General features: G+C 40.8%; 1 protein-coding gene across 6 annotated transcripts in view; it reads left to right on the forward strand.

Annotated features, from left to right (window-relative positions):
- FAM110B (family with sequence similarity 110 member B) overlaps positions 1–20,058 on the forward strand; it is a 111,175-nt gene extending 91,117 nt beyond the window's left edge. For 4 of the 6 annotated variants that reach the window (XM_030234966.2, XM_018910347.3, XM_050971112.1 and 1 more), the window contains 2 exons: positions 815–881; positions 16,274–20,058. In XM_030234966.2, the coding sequence (XP_030090826.1) occupies positions 16,580–17,692 (1,113 nt within the window). In that variant the 5' untranslated portion in view covers positions 815–881; positions 16,274–16,579 and the 3' untranslated portion in view covers positions 17,693–20,058. Of the gene's footprint in view, positions 1–814; positions 882–13,870; positions 13,969–16,273 lie in introns of all 6 variants that reach the window. The other 2 variants (XM_030234969.2, XM_030234975.2) reach the window with 2 other exon arrangements.
- Positions 20,059–21,948: the final 1,890 nt, after the last annotated feature.

Raw genomic sequence — 21,948 nt, forward strand, 5'->3', positions numbered from 1 at the left:
TTTTGGTGCTTTTTGATGTTAGCCTGGAACATATCCTGTCATCTCTCCCAGCAAGGGAGGTGTGGAGGGTTTTTAAGCACACAAATGTTTCCCTCTTTGGCCTTAACTTTGAGTATGGAAAAATAGACCATCGCTGTAGATTCCATATTTTCGTGTCAAAATCAACTAGCAGCTGCCCTGAAATAACACTAACATTTACATATTGATATTTTTCCCTCAGTTGCTTGTAAAGTAGCTGACATTGATTCCATGCCCTACTAAATTTTTATCATAGAAACAGAGTTGTGTTTTTTCCTTTTTCTCTCTTCTTTATTTGGAAATAGCCAAAAACACAGCAAAAGGGATTGTTTATCTATAACAGGAACTTAAAAGGCACTTTTTTCTTTTTGTCCTTCATCAGTGAATTAAAAATTACATTTTGACATATTGGCCCTGTTTGCATTTATTCATTGATCCCCAGCACAGATGCATTTCATCTCACAGATCAGATACTGCATCATGTGCAAGCTTGTGTTCTGAGACTTCCCTAATGACCTTTTAATTAGTTGTTATTATTACACAGCTCACAGGCTTCAGCCACATTGATGTCATCATTTATCTCACCTTTCATGGGAAATAGACCCAGTTGCTGCTGTGGCTGCCTTGCACTTCTTCCCCTCCCTTCTCCTGGCATGGGCTGGCCTTGGTGTCCTGTTTCCATGACCTTCAACACTGACATATATGCACCTGCAGTGTTACTGCTATGTTGTGTTTTGGGTTTTTTTAATGCCTTTTTCATATATTCTTTTTTGTCTTTTTTTTTGTTTGTTTTCAGAATCCCCTGGAGCATTACATTTCCTTGTCTGGAGTGTGGACAAGAGTTTGGCATTCTGCTTTCACAGGTACCTTTTTGAATTAAAAATGCACATTTTTTTCCCAGAGGTTGATAAAAGGAGAGCAATTCCAGAATGATTTTACTATGTCCTCCTCTGCTGTCTTGGGAGGTATGTTGTAATAATGAGTTTCTCTTCCTCCACCTTTACTAGTCCATTGGGTTAGCAGATTCATTAGTTGCAAGTATATAGTTGAATGCCAACTCAGAAAGATTGAGGCTTTCTCTTCTCTTGCTGGCCTCAGTCACGTAGCCATGTATGTGTTGCTGAATTCTTTTTGGAAGTACTCCAGTAGTTCCAGGCTTTTTCTCACACTTTATTCCCAACCTGTACTTTGGTTACAGTCGCTCCATTCAGTAAATTTGTTTTAGCTTTTACAATGGAGACCTTCAGTGCAAGTAAACACTTCTTGCCTTGGTCCTCCAGAGCTTTCTATTTATTTCTTTTACTTACCTGACTCCTTTTTGGAAGTATTCCAGCAGTTCCAGGCTTTTTATCTTCCTTTATTCCCAGCCTGCATTTTGGTTACTGTTTTTCCATTCAGTAGGCTGTGTTAGCTTTTTGTAACAGAGTCCTTCAGTGCAAACAAGCACTGGTAGCCTCAGCACTTCAGAGCTTTTTGTTACTTATTTGGTTATTACTACTGCTTTCCAAATACCAAGTCACACAGAATCAGAGAATGGATGAGGTCGGAAGGACCACAGTGGGTCATCTGGTCCAACCTCCCTGCTTAAGCAGCATCATCCTAAAGTACATGGAACAGAATTTTGTCCAGACAGTTCTTGAATATCTCCAGTGAGGGAGACTCTACATCCATTCTGCAATCTGTTCTAGTGCTCGGTAAAGAAGTTCTGCTGATGAAGAAGTTCTTCCTCATATTCAGGTGGAACTTTCTGAGGATCAGATTCTGCCTGTTGCCTCTTGTTCTGTTGCTTCACACCTCTGAGAAGAGCCTGGGTCCATCCTCTTGGCACCCTCCCTTCAGATGCTGATAGACATTGATGAGGTCCCCTCTCAGTCATTTCTTCTCAAGGCTGAACAGGCCCAACTCTCTCAGCCTTTCCTCATAAGAGAGATGCTCTAGTCCCTTAATCATCTTTATTGCCCTTTGCTGGAGCTGCTCCAGGAGCTCCATGTCTCTCTTGTCCTGAGGAGCCCAGAACTGACACAGCACTCCAGATGTGGCCTCACCAGGGCTGAGGAGAGGGGCAGGATCACCTCCCTCGACCTGCTGGCAATGTCCTTCCTAATGCAGCCCAGGACACCTTTGGCCTCTTGGCCAGCAGGGCACTGCTGGCTCATGGACAGATGTTGTCCACCAGGACCCCCAGGTCCTTCTCTGCAGAGCTGCTTTCCAGTAGGTCAGCCCTCAGCCTGTGCTGATGCATGCAGTTGTTCCTCCCCAGCTGCAGGGCCCTGCATTTGCCCTTGTTAAACCTCAGAAGATGCTTCTCTGCCCATCTCTCCAGACTGTTGAGGTCCCTCTGCAGAACTGACCACTGCTCCCAGCTTGGTGTCGTCAGTGAACTTGCTGAGGTGCCATCTGCCCATTCATCCCAACCACTGATGAACAAGTTAAGCAGTGCTGGGCCCAGTATAGAACTCTGGGGGACACCACTGGTGACAGGCCTCTGACTAGACCCTGTGCCCCTGATTATGACCCTTGGGATCTGCTGTTTAGCCTCTTCTCAATCCTCCTCACTGTCCAGGCATCCAGCCCACACTTCTTGAGTTTGCCTATGAGGATGTTGTGAGAGACAGGGTAAAAGCCTTTCTGAAGTCAAGGTATCCACTGCTCTCCCACCATAACTCCAGGCAGTTGTTTCATCACAGGAGGCAATCAACTGGTCAAGCATGATTTGCTTTTAGTGAGATATTAAAATGATACTAGTGAGATAATAAACTGGTACTCCTGAGCACCTTCTTGTCATCCATGTGGATAGAGATGGCCTTCAGAATAAGCCACTCCATCACCTTTCCAGGGAGGAAGGTGAGGCTGGTTGTTCCCTGTATCCTCTTTCCTGCCCATTTGAAAGCTGGGGTGCTTTTTTCCAGTCCTCAGTCACTAGTCCATCCACAACACTCTGAGCTTGATCACAAGGTCTGAGCAGAAGATGAACATTAAAAGCTTAAATTCTTAATTTTTGTCACTAAAGCTCTAAAACAAAAGGTGTCAGGAATCCAGTGTCAGGAATAATGGAAAGAGTAGCTTCATCCTTGGTGAGTGCCAGTAAACCAGCTGAAACCCATGAGGACAGGAGGGCACAGGAGTTGAACATGTGGCACTTTGTGACAACAGTTGTAAAATTCTTGAAAGATTAATAAGGCACTTCTGGTATTTCATTGTAGCAAAGGAAAAAATCAGTAATCCATGTCTGATGTGTCATGTGTCAAATTAGCAGCACACTTCACTAATACTTAGTTTTAATTCTGCTCAGTAAAAGGCATTTCATGTTCATCTGTTTGCAATCAGCATATTTGGCTCCAGAACATAAATTTGCATTGTGTGGGGTCTTAAATTAACAATTATCACTGCTGTTTTATTTCAAGACAAAATGTTAAGTCTGAGAGTACACATGGTTTATTTAAGGGTACAAATCTGTTCCCAGAAAGTGAAAATCATCTCAGAAGCAATTTCTATCAGCTGAGGAATTGGGAATTTGAAATTCCAGATACGTTTCATCCATGGTATGAAATTAAGGCAGCAAAACCATTTTAGCTGTGCCATGGACTGACACCAAGAACATTCAAAGATCTGTGTTAATTTTTGTGATCACAAGTTAACCTACACTAATTTTAGTCACATTTCATATTTTTACCTCCCTCATGTCATGCATGGGATTTATTTCTGCCATCTTAGAAATGGGATTCAGTGTTTTGTGTTCATACAGATGCTCCAGTAGGTCTGCAGTTTTGTTGGAAATAAATTGCTCATTTCATCAACTGAAAAAATTGGATTTGTGATTTATGATGACAGCAGCATTCGGTCCTGGCTGGGTGACACAGCCAGGCCTCCCTTTACATTAACTTTTAAAGAATGCCTTGAAACCAGTCCAGATCAGTGATGAGCTGGAACTGGGACTGAGGGACATCTTCAGTGGAGGGACTCAGTTCCCTAGCAGTGGTGGGGATGGTGTGCTGGCAGAGCAGTGAGCAGCAGAGGTTACCTTTATGAAGCAGGCATGGGCAGATGAAAAAAGGAGACGCCATGTATCCTCATTTGAAGTTTGGCACCTTGGTTTCTGCATCCCATTATTTGTCTGCTTTAGGCATCTTAACTCTGCCATGCAGGGTTAAGTAGTTTCAGTCAACTACTATAAAACTTGGCTGATACTCATCTCTTAATGGAGATAAAAGAGGTAGATACAAGACTGGCATACCTCTATCCACTTTCTGGGTTTGGGATGAATTTCTTATGTTACGTTGGGCAGCCAGTATCAGTCCTGTATTTAACTTCCAGTTTGGAGATTTACTTTTGTTTACAGAAGAGGGGAGATCTGTTAGTGTAGCTGTGTATCACATATCTTAGGGGAAAATAGATATTTAGCAATCTTGGGGTAGTCTGATACTCTCAGGGAGGGCAGGAATAGAGGAGTAGTTTAAGCAGACTTTCTAAGCACTAGTCTATGACATCTGTGAGGACAGGGTGAAGAGCATCCCTAGTTCAGGACTCCCCAGGGATAAGCCTGTTGTGTATCTGGTCATGCAATCAGCATGTGAAAGAGGTCTGAAGCACTGCCGGAAGAACTGGATTTACTGAGGAGTCTGCAGCAAACCTCAGCACTCATTCAGTCGACTGGTCAGTATTTCTGGTTGCTGGATTTACTCCACTATGCATTTTCATCCTGCAAGTTGGCAGTGCTCTGAGCCTGGTATCCCTCTGTGATATGCTCCTGCCAACCAGCCAGTGCCAGCTCCTTTGCCCCCAGCCTTCTAAGCTCAGCAGACAGTGTGCCCCGGGCACAGAGGCTGCAGGAGAGAGATGATGTATCTCTCTCCTGCAAACCAAAAATGGTCTGGTTAGCTGGAGCTTTGCTTCAGGAAGAGCTTCACTGGGAGCTTTACCTTTCTCCACAATGCCCTTATGCCAGCTCTGTTCCTTCTGCAGGATGTAGGAGCTGCAAGAGAGGAGATGAGGAAGAGAACTTGAGCTGTCTCTTCCTCTTTCCTATAATCCTTCTCTGTCCTTGTTATCTACTCCTCCTTCCCAACTCACTCTTCAGTGCTTCCTTCTCTGTTTGCCTGTATAATAGCATTTCTCTTCTACCTCTCTGTGTCTTGTCATTTCTCACTTTTCTTTTGCCTGTCCCCACACTCACAATTCCAGGTTTTGGGTTTCTTTAGTTGGTTTGTTTTGTTTGTTTTCTTGGAGTCCCTGCATTGCCTTCCTCACTCCATTTAATTAAATGTAGTGGTCATGACTTGTTATAGCTTTTGTGTTCTTTAAGATGGTGAGGATTTTATGGTTTCTTAAAATCGGAGGTCAGGAAGAATTTCCAGCATCATCATCATAACTTCACCTAACCCCTCAGATAGGCAAAAACAATTCAAAAGAATCTGGACAATCTGATTTCTAAAATGAGGCTTTTCAAGAACATTGTTTTAGTGAAGGGTCATTAAATTAAACAGTAATACAAAGCCCCTCTTTGAGTGTCAAATTTGCATATTAAACAAAAGTTTGGATGCTCATTGACAAGTTGTTGTGAGAGACAGGGTCAAAAGCCTTCCTGGCCTTACTGGAGCTGGATGTTTATCTCCAGTTAAATAGGTTGTGAGCAGTTTGTGAAGATCTGTAGCTTAACATGTGGACTCTGTGGCACGTATTTCCCATACAGCAACCAAGAAGAAAATAAAACACCTCAATTGCAGTAGTCAGTGCTGGTATAGTCTGAGGGGTTGCACACACACAAATGTGTGACCATGCACAAGTGTAGCACTTGTGTTGAGTTGTACAGCTGTAATCATTAATTGCAACATCATCATAAGAAATGAAGACCTAAATTGCCTTGTGTTCCAGTGCCAAAACTGGTATGTTCAACCATCTGCTGGAAGAACTCTGTAATGTACAGATACGTCTTCAAGACATAATGCTATGCATGCCTTCAGTTTTCTTTCTTGACTTCTAACAGCATGTACCTTTAGGCATGAGGCTGGAGAAAAGGGGAATGAACTATCCTGTAGTATGGGAAAATGTCCTCTTATCTAGAGAAAAACATAATTTTACCATTCAAAAATGAAAGAAATGATTCACGGAGTTGCTCTGAAGGTTGCAGTGCCCTAGAACACTGCTGTTAATCATGTATGGTTTGTTTTTGCTGTTTTTTTTTTTTTTTCCAAATGTAATTTTAAAAAGCCTCGATTTGTTTTTACATAGTCAAAACTTTTATAGTGTGTTTATTTAAGAAAAAAAAAGTGCAATATTTCATGTGTGTAGAGCTTAGAAATGCAATGCTTAGAAATGGTGTAAATCAGGGCAATTCATTTGTAGACATTATTTTTAAATAACCATGCTGACTTACTGCAGTAATATCTCATGTTACAGAAAAGGCTGTTTAATGCAAAGAGTTTTGACAAACAAGACCCCACAGCTAATCAGAAGAGCAGCTCAAAGTCCGCTATTGTCAGAATTAGGCCACTCTATTGTATCCCCCTGGCTGAACATTATCATTTTTCTAATGGTACTGGATTTACTATGCTCATTTTTAATTGTGCCTACTGTACTGCCTCTTAAAGGTGGCCTTGTAAGATTTTAATATCAGTAGCAGATGTTGATTAGCTTTATTTTAATATTTATTTCTAAAGACTAAATGCTTGTGTTCATGTATAGAATTTATTGAAAAGAATTTTCCATGTAACAAGCTGTTAAAGTAAGAAAATATTTACATAGAAATAATTAGGTGGCTTTCTGGGTTCTTGCTTTTAAAATCTTGACAGGTATTATAAGAAATATTCTGTATGCTTAGGCACTGTTTCTTTCAAACATATTTTCACAACATGTAAGAAACTTCAGGAAGGTGCTATTAAGCTTTGTTTTGAAACTTTGAAAATAAGCATTTTCAAAAGATTCTTTTACTACATGCATCTCTAAAAGAAAGAAAATTTTAGATATGGTGTCTCTTTCCATTTGTAATAGCTTTTTATGGTTTCTGTTTTTTTCACTGCATAAATTGTTGGGATTGTTTTTCTTTTCTGGGCTCTATTTGTTTACTTTGGGTCTTCATGTATTTGAACATTTCTGGAGTTTTGCAGGATGAGTAACTGCAAGGGAGTGTCTAACTGAAGCTGTTTTCATTGTGGGTTTATGGTTATTTCTCACATAAAATCTGTTCAAACCTATGATGCTATATTCCTTTAATGTATTTCTCATTGTAAACAGTTTTAGAGAACTTTCATCAATAACTAAGAGTCTAAACATGGCAACTTGATATTTCAGGGCCTCCAGCCTTTTATGACTGTTGGGTAAATTTCTGTTCCCACATGAACAAGCTGGCAGCAGTGTTTATGTACATAAAGTCAGGGATTGCTGAACTCTTTTGAGAAATGAGAGATTGGATCAAATCCCCAGTCCCCAAACTGGGGCAAGTTTCCGACCTCCTGAGGAAGAACTGAGTTGGTCTTCCTATTTCAGCTGAAATGTCCTGCTTGCTAGAAATTATTTAATTGCACTGGAGCAGGGTTAGTAACCCAATTTTCTTGTCAAGTACCATGTGTGGTCTTTTTTTGCTCTTTATATAAAGAAAACTTGCAAGTACTTTTTGTTTGTTTTTTTGTTTTAAAGTGGAAGCCTTTGCAAGAAAGTGCTGGAAAAGGATCTGTCTCTACCTACTGAATCACAAAATTGTCAGGGTTGGAAGGCACCTCTGGAGATCCTCTCATCCAACCCACCTGCCAAGTCAGGGTCACCTGGAGCAGGTGACACAGGAAGGTGTCCAGGTGGATTTTGAATGTTTTCAGAGGAGGAGACTCCACAGCCTCCCTGGGCAGCCTGTTCCAGTGCTCTGCCACCTTCAATGTAAGGAAGTTCTTCCTCATGTTGAGGTGGAACTTCTGTATTTGTTTCTGTCCATTGCTCCTTGTCCTGTCACTGGCACCACTAGAAAGGGCTTGGCACCCTTGACAGCCACATTTGAGACATTTGTATAATACAAGGTATAGCCTGCTACTTTGAGTACCTGCCCTGGAACGCTGCTTCCAATCGGGACTCCAAATCTAGTGGAGGAGGAAGTGTTTTGTCATCCTCCCCAGCTCTGGCTGTGTTTTGAGGTCTGGCAGGTACCTGCTGAGTGAGACGATGTGGATGACTAAGGAGAGGAGATCCCTGGTTTTTCTACAGTTTGGGAATTATCATTAGGCTTAGTTGCTTGCATGTCTTGTAGTAGAAATAAGAACTTCACTTATGCTAGGTGGCATGGGAGATCAGGGCATGCCCATGGGGCTCCTTTCCCTGAACATGCCTTCTATCCTACATGCTCATGATCATTCCAGATTTTTCACAGTTCCCTTCCATAGAAGTGAAGCAGGGGAGATGGGCAGCCATAGAAGTCATATGGGAGATGGGGAAAGTGTCCAGGTTTTGACTTGTTCAGGACATAGCTGAAGCCTTGTAGGCAGGCAGAAGAGTTCAGAAGTGATTGTTAGTGTATTAGTTGAGGGAGAAAAGTGGGCAGGGGAACATGTGCTTTGTGGTGAGATCCAAGCTTAAATATCAGCTACCCAAGATTTTATGAGTACTGCTGTCACTTAAATGGGGAACAGACTCTGTTTCCCCACAGAAAATGCCATTTAGGTGTGTGTGTTCCAGTGCTGATGAGTTTTGAAGGCTCAGCTTGGTGTTGCCATGCAGCAGTAGCTATGAAGGAGATGAACCTACAGAAGTCTTCTGGTCATGGGTCCTTAAGTCTTTGACTGCAAGGCTGTGTTGGTAGGCACACTGCACATTTAATATAAACATTCATTTTGAAAATCTATACTTGCACTTTACCCACTTAAATCTGGCTTGATTTGTTAGTATTTCCAAGATAAAAAGTTCTTCTAAGCCAAGGTGGTTTATGTTTTAGGGTTTACTCCATAGTGTAATTAAGGTCAAGCCTAATCCCATAGCTGTACTGCTATGCTGCAGTACAGTGCTTGGACATTCATACAAGTTTTCAAACATTTAAAGGATTTAGGACTATGTTTTATTTATCCCAATGTGACAAATGGCTCAGAATTGGCATTTTGAGAATACTGCTATCAAGATGTATGTTCTGTAGGTGAGTTAATAACTATATATTTTTTTTTTTTTTTTTTTTTTTTTTTTTTTTTTTTTTTTTTTTTTGTGAGGGATGCTGCAAAAATTACTGAGCTGTTTCCCAGCTGCCTGATTACTGATGAGACTTGTGCTTCTGCTGTTGAGGACCAGACTTGGCAGTGTTGGGGGGACCACATGGGTGATGGAGCATGGGAATCCTGCTAGTGAGGTGATGTGTCTGTGGTAATACTAGAAGGAGGGTGTTTTGCAGATGTATCTCCACATTTTTGTGGATGGATTTTTATTTCCTTCTTTGCAAGTGCATATGATTTCTACAGAACTTATTGCCATAAAGATTTTGGTGGCTTAAAATATGTCTCACTCTGAAAGTGGGCTAGTTAAGAATTACCGTGGACTTGAGATGGGAACTAAAATGAAAAGTTTTCCATTTAAAACATTTTTGCTGAGCTACATAATTGAAATTATTTTGTTGTTCTGTCTCCCTCTGTTTTCCCCGGCTTTGCAGCAGTGAACTCCCAATTAACATTTTTTTCCCCCCACACACTGGAAGCACTTCTACCAGGAAATAAAAGGTGATTTACCAGGATGCCAAATCCAAGCATGGCCCTGAAGGACATCTACCAGGAGCAAGAAGATGAGATGCTAGCTTTTCCTATCAGTAGAAAAAAAGGAAAAGTGTAGTACAGATAGCACTGCTCCTTCCATCAGAGCAGCAGTTACTGCATCTTGCAGAAGTAGGAGAGAAGTAAAAGCCTCCCTTTTTCCAGAGAAGAGGGACCAAGCAGGTGGGACTTGGTACAGCAGGGACCTGTATCAGGGTTTGATGAACCTCTGAAATGTAACTGAACACCAGAGACAGATATTCTGTATTGAAGGAGGGGATTGTGTTGATCTCTAAAAGTGCATAAAAGATCCTAGGAAAACTGTGTAGGTTCAGAAGCCCATGGGATAAACTGGGATTCGTGGCCTTGTTGTAAGGAGGAGGCTGTAAATTTAAAACATGATGGTTATGGAGAGATGTAGAATTAAAAGTATAACAGCAGTTTAGATTTTAGACCATTGACACTGGATGATGAACAAGCAGTAAGGGTAGAAATAGTCACATAAAGCTGCAAATACAGTAAAACATTATATTCCTTATTGTATTTTTTTAGGCCTTCTCTGGTTTTTTTTGGGGGTTTTTTTCCTGTTTTGGTTTTGGTTTTGTTTTGTTTTGTTTAAATGAGTGACTGAAATTATTGCAAAGAACACAATGCTGTCTAAGCAACACAGGGGTCCAAAGAAAACAAAACTGGTTTACAAACACAGCTTTTACAAAAACAGCCTGTAGTATTGCTAATAATAAGACATTGTATTTTGGTTTGTACTGTCTCATTGGAAGATAGGGGAATTTAATTTCTGGGCTTTCTTCTGCATCTATGCAGCCTGTTGAAAGAAATTAAAGTTGTCATCATTGTGAGTTGTCTGTAGGGCAGTATTCAACCCAGAAGCATCACTGAGAGTGGATTACTACTTCTGGGTAGGAGATGTAACAGTGATGGATTTCAGAACTAAAAAGGAAGCAAAATACTTTCTAAAGTTTTTTCTTTCAGAGAGGCATCACTATTCAGCTCCCAGTGAGATCTAGGCATACATTACAGGGTTAGTATGTAAGTATAGCTGCTAGGTTGCTTTCCTGCTTTCCAGATATTTATACCTTCATGGTTTTCCCAGCAGTTATTTCAACTTAACAGTGTTAGCATTTCTGGTTATGGCAACGTCCTGCTTTAAGCCTCATCATTTCCACTTCACATGGAAATAGAAAGAGTGCTCGGTGGTGACACTGTTGTATTTTTGGAGAGTTTTGTCTCAAAAGCCTTTGATGTAAGAGGAAAGCAGAAGTAGCATAAATGTATCAGCCTGTATTATGCTCAGCTATGCAAGCTATTGCAAACAATGCTAGTTGTAGTTTGGGGTTTTTTGGCTGGAAGTAACACATCAGCAGTGAGAAGTGACTGCCTTTGCCAAAGTTACTGCCTTCCCACTTGGGGCAAATTTCTCTTGCCTACATAATTCTGCCACCCTTAGTTTCAGGTCACTGTAGTTCACATTATTCATGACCTTTTGAAGGTTTAAATCTATACTTGAACAGATGCCTGTTGCTCTGTTGCTCTTACTGTTCACTGTACCACGTTTTAGGGAGGAACAGAGTTGAAAACAAGCACTTTCATTTGTATTTTGAGTGATGGTTGATCTGAAAGACTATTTCATCTCCTCATGCTTTATCTTGACAGTTAATATTATATGAGACCAAGACTACACAGCATACACATCTTTATCTAAAATTGGCTTAAAAAATGAAATACTGCTGCCATTCTGGATATGGATGACCTTTTATTAATTTCAGCCAAGTTTACTTAGATTTTGCCTATTTTTTTTTAAACTTTGTAACATATATGTGTGATGTTTACAATGACAATTATCCAAGAATAACTTGTATCAGTTTTAGGCATACATATTGGTAAAACTTAACACACAGACCTGTAGCCAGTGATTCTCAGTGAAGCTCTCATTGATAGGCTTTCCAGTGACTTAAATAACCAGTATCTTCATAATGGGGCCTGCAGCTCTGAAGTGCACCCAGGTGTTAGGGGAACCTGACATTTTCCATCTGTGTCCTGCGTTCCTGTGTAAGTTTTGTTTTGTGATCTCTTTGAGTCCTGTTGCAGCCACTTCTTGATTACTTATACTGGAATTTATGTCATGTTTATGGTGCATCTTGAGGTAGTGGTAGTTATATTTTATCACCTGGAAAATAAAATTGACACAGGCCTTTAAATATCAAGGAAGGCAGAGTAAAGGCTGTCAGCCTTCATTATATTTATCCACTGTACATCATCCTCCCTTCTGTGCAATCCCTTCATCTGCTGTCCCAGAGGGATGAATTAGGAGAGTGAGCTTCATGGTAACTTCATCAGGTGAAGCAATGTCCTCACCAGAGTCAAGGACAGAAATTTCACTCGTTTCATTTGGACTACATTTTTACATGGCTTTTTTTGCTGCTTTTTCTGTGACTTAAATACTGCTAAAATATGTAATGCCTTTCTGTGTATGCTTTTAGACAGAGACTGGGTGAAACGTGGCCAAATGCGTGGGAGCTGCAGGACACCACAGAGTGGAGGAGGGAAGTGTGTCATTTACTGTCAGTTGACACCATTCAGTCTGTGTTTAGAATGCAGTTTTAGGTATGAGAGGAAAAAATGAACTCTATTATTGCACAATGCTACTGTATTCTTACTCGTGCTAGAAATAAATACTTGCCACAATGGGGTCTGTTCATTAATTTCTCATACATTTCAAGAAACTGCATATTTAGAATATATGGACCTGGGATTCCAAAGTTTCTGCATAGTTTATCTCTTCCTACTGCCTTGGTTTTAAAGTAAGGAAAGAATATTTTATAGGATATTTATTTGTAGTTAATGTTAGTCGTGTAGCTATTGCTGCTCTAGGCTGTGTTGTGTTCCCCTAAATCATGCAGATAGTGCATTGGTTATTTAAATATGAGTATCTGACAAGCATATTATGGACTCAAGTGATTAAATTGTGATGCCTAGAATGAATTAAGTGCTTTGAATCTCTCCCTCTGCCACAAAGGAATCCTGAATTGAAGTGTCTGGCTGAAAAAGCAGCTTTAAAAACCCAAAACTTTGTGCATTTTGTATTCTACTCAGCAGGTGTGCAATAGTTGTGGGATATTAGAGGAGCTCAGTAAGACTTTTCAGAAAGGTTTTATTAATGTGTACATGGTATTAAATAGAACTATGTTTGAATGCATGGATAAATTTTTTGTCTTTGTTTTTCTTGAAATAATTTCTTAAGTCTAGTAATTTTGCAAGGAAGAGCAGTAAGGGAAATCCAGAGCAAATCCTGAAAAATGCTGTTAAGTCCATAGAAGGATTACATCTATACAGAAGACCTTTGGATGTAAACAGAGAGAAAGGAACATTTCTTGGGTCCCTAGGTATATGTCACACATTTTCTGGAAGTGGTTGAAGAAAACCAATTTGCCTTTGAATTTCTGCAGGGTGTTACTGGTACTGGAGATCTATCCAACAGGGAATTCAGATGGCTAAGACGTGAGTTTCTTCAGAGCTTAAGCCAGAAAAAAAGCCATTTCTATGCCCTGATTGTTGCAATGATGATCTTCACAACTGGAGTCTAAGTATTCCTGAGACTACACTGTACTGCTTCTCTCAGCCTCTGTCATTAACAATAAAATTAATAAGTGGCAAGGCTCTGTAGTGATGCTGTGGTGTTTCAGGTGCCCATGGACAGAAGAGAGGGTGGTGGGAACTGAACTCATTTTCCCAGTTAGCAGTAGGGTGATGCTGCAGCCATCACCAGCACAGGCAGAAGTTTCATTAGATTTTTACAATAATCCACCTCTCTTTCATCACACTTTCTTTTTTAACTCTATCTGGTTAAATCTGTAATTTTTATCTCTCTGAGATGAGAATACTGAATAAGCTTTCTGGTGATATTCAAATGCAGCACTTGAGTGAAATGGAGCAATTTAAGCAATACACAAAAAGTTGATCCCTTTTCATAGCTGTATGTTCCTTAATTTACAGCAGCAGCCCCACAGGTACAAAGCCTCCATGGCTGGCCAAGTAACCACTTGGCTGTTACCCCCCAGGCTCCCTGTGGTGGCTCAGGTGGACATTTCTGTCCTGGCTCCTCACCAGGTCCTTGTTCTTCTTTCTAGACATGCCTGGAACATGTTGCCAGTTGTAGCATATTTCCATGGACTCCAGGGCACTTTGCTCCGTACGTGCTTGCAAGCAAGCACACTTGTTCTCTCAGGTAAACACACGTGCATGGTGGAATTTATTTTTCTTTTTTTTTTCCTTTTAAGTGTGGTGTTGAAGCCAGTGTGGATGCTCAGCCTACTGGGCAATGCTTGCTGACATTGATGAAGGCTATCCAAAGTGAGGAAGTTGTTAAAAATGCTGGGAAAAGACTTCCAAAAGCAGCCTCAAGCTGGAGGCCTGGGTTCCCATAGCTGATCTGTAGCGGTGTGCGGAGCCACTCACCAGGAGGAGGATGCAGCTGGCAGCTGTCCTCAGGGGCAGGACCTTGGTCACCTTTAATGACAGTGGTCAAGCAGGAAAGTTGTCTTGTTTACTCAAGTAGTATTAACTTGGTTGGGTGACAGTGTTAAGTCCAAAGAGCTCGGTTGTTTGTGGGGTTTTCTTCCTCTTGACAAAGCCCCTGCTCTCACACAGATTTGATTTCTGCACACAAGTATTAAATACACGCATCAGTGGGGTATATATACAGACACTTGTATATATACCCCACTGATCTGAGCTGGCAGTGTGGAAAGGTTTGCTTTGTGTGTACGGAAGAGAAACGTGTGTGCAGATGCAAGTTGGAATTGCCTTCTGTGCATTTGGAAGTTTCATACTTAATTTCAAAACAGTACCAATAAATATGTTGATTCAAATGAGGAAAGCTTTTTCTTCTCAGGGAGACTTAGTCTAAATTCAGGAAGTCAAACTGCTGAGGAGTTAGCACTAGGATTTATAAAACAACATTGAAAGAGAAGCTTAATTAACATTTCACTACCCTTTCAATTGCACCGAATCTGTGTCTGGTTTATCACCCACCTAAATATGTTAGTTTGTGTTTGAAGAATGCTTGTGACAGTGAGCCTTCAGGGGAAAGCTCAGCTTTTTCCTATAATCTCATTATAGCATTTGTATATTTTATTTGCTCTCTTTGACCTTGGATAATATGTAGAAAGTATTTAATGTGTGTATATATATATATCACATGTTTCTGGTCATCAGTGATTGAGGTTGTTTTGTTTTTACTGTTAATGTAACTTCAGCTGGAATTTCAAGTTGGGTATTGATGGATGAGAACACATAGGATGACAGCAACCTGAAAGCAAATCATCCCAGGGAAGGATGCTGCTGTGTGTTCTTTAGGATAGAGTGAAGAAGTAGCAGCTGCTTTTCTTTCTCTCCCTGAAGATCACAGTGATAATAGAAATGGGATGTTAAAGAGGGCATCGTAGATTAATGGGGCAGTAATAAAACAAATGAGACCCATTAGCGAAATCACTGCTTGAAAAGTAGATTCCATGATAAGTGCCCTTCAGTGCCTCGTTTAGGAAAAATTGTTTCAGCACTTGTAATATCATCCATGGTGTTGGATTTTAGACTGTTGTGACAATCTCAGTGATAAAACCTTAAAATAATTTAGATGAAGATAAATTTTATTTGTACTTACTGCTTGTTAGAAAACCTGAGTTATTATATCTACATGTTGAAGACAAGTTCTTCTTTTTCAAACCCAGTCACAATGGTTTTTCATGTTCCCAAAATCTTACGTAAAAACCAAAGACATTTTTTATTGTTCTGTTAGGCCTGTAAGGTGATCATGAGAGCTTGGAAGGCCTTCTCTTCTTTTATTGCTGGAGCACCAGTGCTATGGATACCAGTGTTTAAACAGACTAGGAACTGGAATTGGTGGATTTAGTGACATCTCCTGGCTTTATTGTTGATTCTATGTTTGATTAGCAATGAAGGATGTAGATTGCACTTAAAACTCTTCATGTCTCTGCTCTCTGCTTTTTAGACCAGATTGTTTTCTGGACGATTTAATGAGCAAGGAAAATACAATTGATTGCTGAGATTTTTACAGTATGTTGCCTATAAGGAGAAAAATGTTTGGGGGTTAGAGATAAAACATGTTCACAAATCTACTGAACTAAGCCAAATATATTAATATGAAGTGCTTTTTTACTGGGAGATGTGTGGCTTCAAGTCTCTCAATTGTCTCATCCTGCTTCCCTTTCTCCCTCTAGAAATGTACGGCTGTATTGTGATAAGGCTTAATTTTTTTAGAAATTTTTTTTCCCCCAATATAATTTTGTTAAATCCAAGCTCAGAATGTAAATATCAAAGGATACACGGCTTGTGAGATGCAGAGGGGTGCTGGGCAGGAGCGGGGCAGGGGCTCGGTGCGCGCTGCCTGCCTGTGCGGGGCGGCAGGCTCCCGGGCGGGCGGCGGCGGCAGAGGAGGGCCGGGAGGCGGCTGTTGCTATCGCTCTGATGTCAGGCGCTCCCGCTAACGTGTGGTTGGTTATTCTGCCTTTCAGATCGCTGCCGCTCGCTCGTGGAGCGCAGAGGGGACGGCCAGACTCCCACATCTTTCAGTGAGAAGAAAGGAGCCAGCGGAGCAGAATAATACGGACTTGTGTCGGGTGCCCTTGCCCTACAAAGGCTGCCTTTAAAAGAGAAACGCAGTGCTATTTAATGAGCTGTGAGATGAGGCGCTGCTGCTAACGCTCAGATCCCGGGATTCATCGGCTATTCATTGTGCTTAATGTACATGTTTCTGCACCGTGCATTTAGGAGATCCCAGAGAAGAATCCAAAACGGCTGCGGGGGAAAGACCACCAAACATGCCTACAGAAACATTACCGACAGGTAGCATGGTGAAGCCGGTCAGCCCCGCCGTGACTTTCACATCTGCCGTTCCTCTCCGCATCCTGAACAAAGGACCTGACTATTTTCGCAGGCAGGCGGAGCCTAATCCAAAAAGACTGAGTGCGGTGGAGAGGCTCGAAGCCGACAAGGCGAAATACGTCAAGAGCCAGGAGGTCATCAATGCCAAGCAGGAGCCCGTGAAGCCGGCGGTGCTGGCGAAGCCGCCGGTCTGTCCTGCAGCCAAGCGAGCGCTGGGGAGCCCCACCTTGAAAGTCTTCAGCAACAATGCAAAGACTGAGAGCGGAGTCCAGAGAGAAAATCTGAAGCTCGAGATTTTGAAGAACATCATCAACAGCTCCGAAGGCTCCAGCTCAGGTTCAGGGCATAAGCACGGTCCCCGAAATTGGCCACCCCACAGGGCCGATTCCACAGAGCTGAACCGACACTCGTTTGCCGAGTCCTTGAAGGTTTATCCCACGCAGGGCCGGAGCAGCCCCCAGGAGAGCAGCTCCAATGTCAGCAGAAGGCTCCTAGATCAGTCGGCAGAGACTTTCTTGCATGTCTCTCACAGCTCTTCAGACATTAGGAAAGTAACTAGTGCAAAGCCCTTAAAAGCAATACCCTGCAGTAGTTCAGCCCCACCTCTGCCTCCAAAGCCCAAAATCGCTGCCATTGCCACCCTGAAATCCCCAGAGATTGAGGCAGTGGAGTCTGGATGCGGAGTTAGTAGAAGACCCTCCCTGCAGCGGTCAAAATCAGACTTAAGCGACAGATACTTTCGCGTTGACGCAGACGTTGAGCGATTCTTTAACTACTGCGGACTGGATCCTGAAGAGCTTGAAAACCTTGGGATGGAAAACTTTGCAAGGGCTAACTCTGATATTATATCCCTCAACTTTCGCAGTGCAAGCATGATTAGCTCAGACTGTGAACAGTCTCAGGACAGCAACAGTGACCTTAGAAATGATGACAGTGCCAATGACCGTGTGCCATACGGCATTTCTGCCATTGAAAGGAATGCCAGAATCATCAAGTGGTTATATAGCATCAAGCAAGCTAGAGAGTCACAGAAAGTGTCCCATGTGTGAGAGAGAAATCCACCGTAGGAAAAAGCAAGGACTGTATCTTTGTCTGTGAATATTCAGTTTGTGAAGGGTTGTGAAGTCTACTTGAAGTCTTGTACCCTTCTCAAATCTCTTTGTGTTGCTTGTTGTGCAATGTTTCCAAGTTGCATGCCTGTCAACATGTGAGCTGACCTGGCTTCCACTTGAACAGTAACTAACTACAAAGCCTGGCTGAGCATACACATTATCTGCCAAAAGTTTAAGACAAGAATCTGATTAGGGCTTCAGTATAATCAAAGTGTTTACATGGAAAGGTTATTTGACTTCTTTGGTATTTATGTGGTTCCTCGTGGATTTTATATATGTCACTTTTTGTCTTAATACAGATATTGTCAACTGACTTTACTCGTTTCCAAGTTGCAACAGAATCCCTTGGGGGAAGAAAAGTGGAATTGGCCGAAATACGAAGTTTAGGCATACAACGATAGGCAGAGCAGCCTTATCTCTTGTAGAAAGTGCATTATTGGCACACGAAAGCTGTTTCTAAAAGGCAAAGAATGCTATGTTCTTAAATTATGTATCATTGTTAAACTATATATCCCTACTTGTAGTAAGGCACTGTTCAGTAAAAGTTTCTTTTTCCTAGGTAAGCTCCCTCTGTTTTACAGCAGAAGTAGTCTAGTGAATCTGCTTGACCTCTCATAAACTAAATGAGACTTGCATTTGGGTTGGTGTAAGCATTTTAATGATTTTGTATTATACCAGTTGGAAAAGCTTAAAGAAGGTTGGAGTCAACAGATGAAAATGGCACAGGTGCAGGATTTTGTGGGTTTGATTTTTACTCAAAGATTCCTGGTCTTAAACTTTTGACAGGAATAATTAGATCCTATAGCTGATATTGAATGCCTTTATTAGTCAAAACACATCATGACTACAAACTCCATGCTGTCTTAATTTTTTTTGTAGACCTATTTGAAGAGTTAATGAACAAAAATGGAAACACACAGCCATATCAATATAACGCCTCCTATTCAGAAGTAAATACACTCAGTAGCTGAACTATATCTGAAAAAATGTGATTATGTTATCTTGCATATGTTATATCTAAGGCTGTGAAAGTTTGTTCCAGCTCTAGGAAAGTGTAGAAACATGACAGTATGTAGCTTTTCTTTTCTCTTTTTTTTTTTTCCTCCTTAAGATGGTTAGTGCTGCTAATCAACCTGTTACAAATCTTTCAACAATCTGTCTTCCCAGTGGTTTTAATTAACTGTCATTTCAACTGACAGTGGTGGTGTGGTAGTGGAGAAGTTGAAAGTACAGTGGTCTGCTTCATTATTATTGTATTCATGCTTTGAAGTAAATTGCAGCACTACCTTATACTACATCAGCTAATAGGAAACTTTTTTATTGTGTAAATGCTGTAAGACTTTGTATATACTTCAGTTGTTACAAAATCTTTAAAAGGAAGAGTGTTATGCTAATAAATAGCTCCTGGTGCAGGTATGGTAGGGTTTTTTTGTTCTTATTTTCACCCCTCCCATTCTTAAAACTGTATCAGGAACTCAATTGCAGTGTGTTCTAGTGCTGTAGAAGGTCTTGGTTAAATAATAGTTCCAGTAAAAGGTTTCTTTTACTAAAGTGCTTTTCAGAATATAATTTTTTATAAAATAACTATAGCAGCATGATCTGTCTGAAGAACTAGAAGAGATTTTCAAGACTCCTAAAATAGCTTGCTTCTTCCTTACCTAGCAATGTTACTGTTCCCGTTTATAGCATCTGTTCGTAATGAATCACCGCAGTCTTCTGAATTATTCTTCAGTAGTGCTTATTTATATATTTGAATATTAAAGATGTTTTACAAAGTTGGGTTCTCTCTTTTCTCCGAGAAGCCAGTAGCCCAGCTTATAACAGATAGCTACAGTTAATGCAGGCAAGACTGGAAGCGGAGCCATGCAGTCATTTGTTTCCTACTGAATGATCCTACATCCAGTTTTATATAATTGTTCTCTAAATGTTTGTTTATGGAGGGAGGGAAGCACACATTCAGTTTCAGCACACATTCAGCTTCAGGAGGCTACTCTGTGATTTTTACAGTTGACTTCACAACCTAAGACTTACAACATTCCTAGCTCAGACAAAAAAAAAAAAAAAAAAAGAGGAGCTCTGTATTTCAGCTACAGGCCCATTTGTGACATTTTAAGCTCCATGGGTTTCAGTTGGCATTGACATCACGCTGGTTTTTCAAGCATATTTTTCCAATAGTAAGTTCTACTCAGTTCAGTGACTGTTTTGCCAAGGAAAATAATGCTTGAGGGATTAAAGCCAAGTGTAATGCAGCTGTACAGCAATGAAATAAAGAAGTTAAAACCGAAATAAAAAATGCACCCACATTGTTCTCTCTCAAGTGTTTTAAGAATGATGATAAACATGCTATCTCAAGTGTTGTCAGCCAAAAACAGTAATAAAGAGGCTTTTTATAACTAGAAAATGGATTAGAGCATATGCTAGTATTCTGAGTTTGTTTCCCAAGGTTTGTTGGGAAGCCATAGGCTCTTGAGAAATCAAATTCATTTCCTTTTAATCACAGAAGGGGTTGTGAGCTATCTGTAAGAGAGGGTTTCCTCACCCAAAATCTTAGGCAGCACCTTTGGAACAGCACAGGTACTGATCTGCCTTCACTCTCCCTGCTTCCTACAGTGTGCACATGGATAAGATTTTACAGGGCCTAGACCTTCACTAGGACTTGCAACTCTGGTGAGATTGCAGTGATAGAAATCATGGGGTTGCAGAATGTTCACAAGGCTTTGAACAAGGAGGTAACAATTGCCTTTGTCACTTTATTGCCATTTATGCAGATGTTATTTAATTATTAGTCACCCCAGAACCATGGTCTTTTAATTACCTGTATGTTTGCATAAAATCCAAATCATTGGTGTCTGACTGTTTTTGTATTCAAATGGGAATAACCATTCTATACAAGATAATATTACATATTATCTGCCTTTGCAGACAGGTAATAATCCTGTCATGTCAAGAGTGCATTACTTGTCTCTGCCTTAGGAGATTCCTGAGTGCTGAATGCTGAATTCACAAAGAAAGCTGAAATGCTTCATCAGGGACCTGTTCTGGTCCTGTTCCTGCTGTGTCCAGCAGTCATTTACCCAGGTACAAAGTGCACAGCAGGTGTTCACAGCTAAACAACAGCTCTTGTTGCAGCTCTGGAGGGAAATGCAAGCCTGTCCTGTGAAAGCCTTTACTGACAGCACTGGCCACAGCAGTGAAGAAAAATGCAGTGTGTCTTTAGTGATTGGTATGAACTCATACACACAGACAAAAGAAACCACCACAGAGCTTTATGGTGGCTCTGTTACTTTGACTTGCCAGAGAGGAAGGAGAAAAACAGTGTGACCAAGGGAAGAGAAAAATGCTGTGACCAGTTACCCTTTGAAAGCTACCTACAGCTTTGCACAGAGGTAAACCATTTATCTGAGTCAAAGAGGTGGGCATCAAAGTAAAACTAGTCTTTCAATCACTTCATATTTTATGGGAACAATGTCATGAAAGATGAGAGATAAAACATCTGTGCCACAAATTTACATTCAACAAATACAAGTACTGAAATTGTCTTTTTTTATATGAATACTGTTTCTGCAAAGTAAAGCTCTGTGCTGTTAGCATATGCACCATCTGAGTGACCGAGGGCTTTTGAAGGGGAAACACAGAATGATGATGCTTTTGGCTCTAATTCAAAAATCAAAAGGCACACTCAGACAACAGAGCCAATCAGTATTGCTGACTTATCTCTTTTTACAGCAGTTTATCCATCCGTGGAGACCATACGCACTTGATTCTAGTCATTGAATGAAAAACAAAGTGCTTAATGGAGCTCTGCAGTACAGAGCTGAATAATTGCAGTCTGCAGGAGAACTAAACCTTTAAAACAGTCTTCCTGATACCTATTGATTATGGGGTGATAATGTTTAGTACATTATATTCAGAGCTCATTTGTTTATAGGAAAATTTTATTGAGCAAAGTAGTCTTAACAAATCTGGGAGGTTCCATTTTCCAAGGCCATAAAACTCTTGTTCATTGTGATTAATGCTGCTACACCAGTAACTGAACACATTAAGCTTAGACCATAAGAGCATCTGGAGTTTTGTTCCCATGAACAGTAAGGGTCCATTGCCTATTTTAATATAAATGTGCTTTACAGGAGAATAAATTGGTCAAGGTGTTTTGTCCTGAATTATAAGGTAGCTCTATATTAAAATCCTTGTTA

The sequence above is a fragment of the Serinus canaria genome, chromosome 2 (genome assembly GCF_022539315.1).
Source record: "Serinus canaria isolate serCan28SL12 chromosome 2, serCan2020, whole genome shotgun sequence".
Lineage (NCBI taxonomy): Eukaryota > Metazoa > Chordata > Aves > Passeriformes > Fringillidae > Serinus > Serinus canaria.